The sequence below is a fragment of the Phoxinus phoxinus genome, assembly GCF_949152265.1.
Source record: "Phoxinus phoxinus genome assembly, chromosome: 6".
NCBI classification, from domain to species: Eukaryota; Metazoa; Chordata; class Actinopteri; order Cypriniformes; family Leuciscidae; genus Phoxinus; species Phoxinus phoxinus.
In genome coordinates this window covers 44,435,753-44,440,752 of record NC_136881.1, presented here as the reverse complement: position 1 = coordinate 44,440,752, position 5,000 = coordinate 44,435,753, and the positions used below count along the sequence as shown (strand labels likewise).

Sequence of the window (5,000 nt, the reverse complement as noted above, 5' to 3'; positions counted from 1 at the left end):
CAGGCCGCGCGGGTCGTCCGTCAGCACACACACCGGGTACACGTCCTGCGCCTCGACCTGGCGCATCTCGTGGATCCCTGTGTTCCGGTCCACCTCCACAAACCTGCGACACACACACACACACATGCTTACACACTCTGCAATCGTGATGCGTTTACTGCACTGCTTATGATTATTCAACTAAACTACTACACTTGCAGAAAGCACATATCTGTAAACAGGCCTAACATGCTAAATATCACGACTTATCAAAACACCTCTGACGTAATAACTCAAAACATGGCTCAATATTATACAGTCTTCAAAGATAAGACAGTGTTACTGCAGTAAGAGCGTGGTAAAGACTGTGGTAAAGACAGGTAACGGTCGTGTAATGCCGGGCGTACACCAAAGGATTTTCACAGTCCCAGACTAAAGACCGGCAGTCTTTAGGAATCTTACTGGAGTCTCGGCGCGCTCCCGTCGTCTCGATCATTAAATGTGAGGGGATAATCTGCAGTCGGCGACCCGATTTATGCCAGTCTTTCTCTAGTCTTTCATATCAAACATGTTTAATATTATCGCAAGTCCTAGCGTAGTCATAGTGACGTAAAACAATCAACAACCAATACATTTGTTCTCAGAAAACCGGAAACAGGAAGCCATCAGTCACAACAAAGAAACATGTCGACGGACGTGGAAACACAACGAGCGCCAATGGCGCCAAGTAGGCGAAAATGGACCGTGGATAAAGAGGAGCGCCTTGTCGAGCACGCAAATGCGTCTCTTAGCACGCAGTGTGTTTATCAACAACATATACGTGGATATGATACGCAGTTTTGCGCGTGCATATGATACGCACTTTATTGCGTGATATACACACGCACCCCACACCACTAATCCTACCCAAACGTATAATACACACACACCCCACCCTAAACCTACCCATGTGCTATCCATGCGTATACTATGCACGTAAAAACTCATTTTGCGCGTATATATTACACGATAAACACACTGCGTGATGTATCTATACAGACGCATTTGGTGTGATCGGGTTGGGGCAGAGCAGCCGTGTCTTTTTGATGTAAACTGTCATTTATACCATGACAGAGTGGAAAAAGAAAAGAAGTGGACCGATATTGCCGAAGCCATCGACATGCCTGCATTTAAAATTATACCCTTTCAAGACATTTAGTTCAAACTATTGTTCTCATCATATAATGATATAGATTCATAACCCCCATATACAGTCATGTGAAAAAGTTAAGTCATCCCATTAAATAGTCAACTCTTTATTAAGAGATGTTCACATATAATGTTTAATTTGATTTTTTTCATTCCAGGAAAAGAAAGTGATTTATTGTAATTAAACAATATAAATTAACATATTTTTACTCATCAAACAAAAAATATGCATAAAAATGCCTATTTTAATGGAGGAAACAATTTGTTGTAGTCTTGTAATCAAGTGTCACTACAAGATTCAGTGTTTGTAAAATCTTTAGTCTGAGACTGTGAGTCTGTGAAACCAAGTCTTTAGATGTGAGCTGATAATCTTATAAAGTCTTTTCTAAATCTTTTCAAAGTCTTTAGGTGTACAGACGGCATAAGACAGTGTTACTGCAGTAAGAGCGTGGTAAAGACTGTGGTAAAGACTGGTAACGGTCGTGTGAGACAGTGTTACTGCAGTAAGAGCGTGGTAAAGACTGTGGTAAAGACTGGTAACGGTCGTGTGAGACAGTGTTACTGCAGTAAGAGCGTGGTAAAGACTGTGGTAAAGACTGGTAACGGTCGTGTGAGACAGTGTTACTGCAGTAAGAGCGTGGTAAAGACTGTGGTAAAGACGGGTAACGGTCGTGTGAGACAGTGTTACTGCAGTAAGAGCGTGGTAAAGACTGTGGTAAAGACTGGTAACGGTCGTGTGAGACAGTGTTACTGCAGTAAGAGCGTGGTAAAGACTGTGGTAAAGACTGGTAACGGTCGTGTGAGACAGTGTTACTGCAGTAAGAGCGTGGTAAAGACTGTGGTAAAGACTGGTAACGGTCGTGTGAGACAGTGTTACTGCAGTAAGAGCGTGGTAAAGACTGTGGTAAAGACTGGTAACGGTCGTGTGAGACAGTGTTACTGCAGTAAGAGCGTGGTAAAGACTGTGGTAAAGACTGGTAACGGTCGTGTGAGACAGTGTTACTGCAGTAAGAGCGTGATAAAGACTGTGGTAAAGACGGGTAACGGTCGTGTGAGACAGTGTTACTGCAGTAAGAGCGTGGTAAAGACTGTGGTAAAGACTGGTAACGGTCGTGTGAGACAGTGTTACTGCAGTAAGAGCGTGATAAAGACTGTGGTAAAGACGGGTAACGGTCGTGTGAGACAGTGTAACTGCAGTAAGAGCGTGATAAAGACTGTGGTAAAGACGGGTAACGGTCGTGTGAGAGTGTTACTGCAGTAAGAGCGTGGTAAAGACTGTGGTAAAGACGGGTAACGGTCGTGTGAGACAGTGTTACTGCAGTAAGAGTGTGGTAAAGACTGTGGTAAAGACGGGTAACGGTCGTGTGAGAGTGTTACTGCAGTAAGAGCGTGGTAAAGACTGTGGTAAAGACGGGTAACGGTCGTGTGAGACAGTGTTACTGCAGTAAGAGTGTGGTAAAGACTGTGGTAAAGACTGGTAACGGTCGTGTGAGACAGTGTTACTGCAGTAAGAGCGTGGTAAAGACTGTGGTAAAGACGGGTAACGGTCGTGTGAGACAGTGTTACTGCAGTAAGAGTGTGGTAAAGACTGTGGTAAAGACGGGTAACGGTCGTGTGAGACAGTGTTACTGCAGTAAGAGTGTGGTAAAGACTGTGGTAAAGACGGGTAACGGTCGTGTGAGACAGTGTTACTGCAGTAAGAGCGTGGTAAAGACTGTGGTAAAGACTGGTAACGGTCGTGTGAGACAGTGTTACTGCAGTAAGAGCGTGGTAAAGACTGTGGTAAAGACTGGTAACGGTCGTGTGAGACAGTGTTACTGCAGTAAGAGCGTGGTAAAGACGGGTAAATGACTGGTACCGGTCGTGTAGGGAGACGGTTCTCCGGCTCTCCGGCAGCAGGTAGAAGCGGATCTCCTCGCTTCGGATCAAGCAGCTCCAGATGAACTGCTGACTGAGCGGATCCAGACTCAAACCGAACTCGGGCTGACGGGTGCGAAGCCTCAACCAGAGCGTCTGGATGCTCATCCCGTCCAAACCCTCCAGAGCCACCTCATCCAGAACCGCGTCCAGCGGGTCCATCATCGCTGTCTGTCAGTCAGTGGAAAACAAACACAACAACACAGCCGAACTCTACTGAATACTACTTCTTCTTCTTCTTCTTCTGCTGCTGCTGCTGCTGATTCAGGTGCCTGTCATGAACACTGACACCCGCCGGCCGCCTCCGGTACTACAACAACACAGCAGCGCGCTCACGGGGGGAAAGTCAAGTCAAACTAAAGCTAACCTAACAAAAGTATTTTCGGTGACACTTTACAATAATAAGGTTCATTAGTTAACAACCTTGGTTAACATGAAAGTAAAAATGAGCTATACTTCTTCCGCATTTATTAGTAGTTAATATTAATTCCAACATTTTATAGGCCTACTTTATTTAAATCTTGTTGACATTAATGCACTGTGAACTAACATGACCAGCTGTATTTTTATTAACCAACATTAACAAAGGTGAATAAAAACTGTACCAAAAATGTGCTGCTCATTGTTAGTTCATGTTAGTTAAAACACTAATGTTAACTACCGTAGGCCTATTGTAAAGTGTTATATGTTCTACATTAAGATTTAAAAATACCAAATGTCTGAGCGTGTTTAATATCAACTGCAAGAGATTTCAATAGTTTAAGAGTATTACAGTTTTTTTCGATTGCTAAACGACAGTGAGCACAACTGGAGCTACATGTGCAAAACTCTAACTACAGTCTGCACAGCAGCATTTTATGTGGACCAAACTCTAGTTTGTTTTTCATTGCTTGAACACAGTTTTCAAAACTCTACACACTTATCCCACGACTTTAACCACAACCTGCACAACACTGTGGATTTACAGCACTTTGTTCAAATGCTAACATACTGCTGTCAAAACTGTGAACCACACATTCAAAACAGAATACACTCTAAAAAATGCTGGGTTGATTCAACCCAATTTTGGGTCAAATATGGACAAACCCAAACATTGGGTTAAAAATGTAATTTAAAAATATATCCCAACGGTTGAGTTTGTCCATATTTGACCCAAAATTGGGTTGAAACAACCCAGCATTTTTTAGAGTGTAGATTTCAGCCTTGTGCCTTTCAAACACTGCTGATGGCAACTTCAGCTGAAAAAGGTGAGATTTAAATCCTTGCAGTAAATGAAAACATTACAGGAATTTATTTTGTATTGCAATTATAGAATATTTACACAGATATATATTATAGTAAGTTTGACTGTAAAATATATTTTTATTATATACTGTAATATACAACAGGACCCAAAGGCTGGCCCCAACAGGAGGAAGAGGAAAAATATTTTCAGATGCGCAGGAAAATGCTATTGTCGCAGATTTATGGTTCTGTGCCTGCCTGCATATTCACCCTTCCTCAACCCAATAGAGGAGTTGTTCTCTGTCTGGAGATGTAAAGTGTTTGGTCACCACCACCCACATGACCAAATGTCTCTTTTGGAAGCCATGCGTGCCGGATGTGAGGACACGAGTCCAGAGGACAGGGATGGATAAGGCACTCCAGAAGGTGCATGGCAAGAGAGAACATTTGATGTGATGTTGATGAACACCTGTGGCCTGATGCTAGAGATTAGCAGGATTAGCCCCGCAATTATTTGTTTGAATTACATGTACTTTTAGTTTCTACCTTTTTTTCCTCATTACTGTAATTCCGTAAATTACTACAGACTTTTGAAGCAAACTGCTAATTTTCATTTACCTTAAAGAATTGTTATGTTCTAAAAATTTGAATAAATCATGTGAAAGAATGTCACTCTTTTCTTTGAAGAAAAT

The 5,000-nt window shown here is 42.5% G+C and overlaps 2 protein-coding genes across 3 annotated transcripts in view; one reads left to right on the top strand and one right to left on the bottom strand.

Annotated features, from left to right (window-relative positions):
* Positions 1–3,342, bottom strand: part of gtf3c1 (general transcription factor IIIC subunit 1) — a 40,606-nt gene extending 37,264 nt beyond the window's left edge. For both annotated transcript variants that reach the window (XM_079617237.1, XM_079617238.1), the window contains exons 1-2: positions 3,026–3,342; positions 1–103 (exon numbers count right to left, since the gene is read on the bottom strand). The exon at positions 1–103 is cut by the window's left edge and continues 86 nt beyond it. In XM_079617237.1, coding sequence (XP_079473363.1) covers positions 1–103; positions 3,026–3,249 — 327 coding nt within the window. In that variant the 5' untranslated portion in view covers positions 3,250–3,342. The remainder of the gene's footprint in view (positions 104–3,025) is intronic.
* The window catches only part of mslnb (mesothelin b), a gene marked incomplete at its 5' end in the record, with an annotated part of 567,774 nt that overhangs the window by 134,064 nt on the left and 428,710 nt on the right, over positions 1–5,000 (top strand). The window lies entirely within an intron of this gene.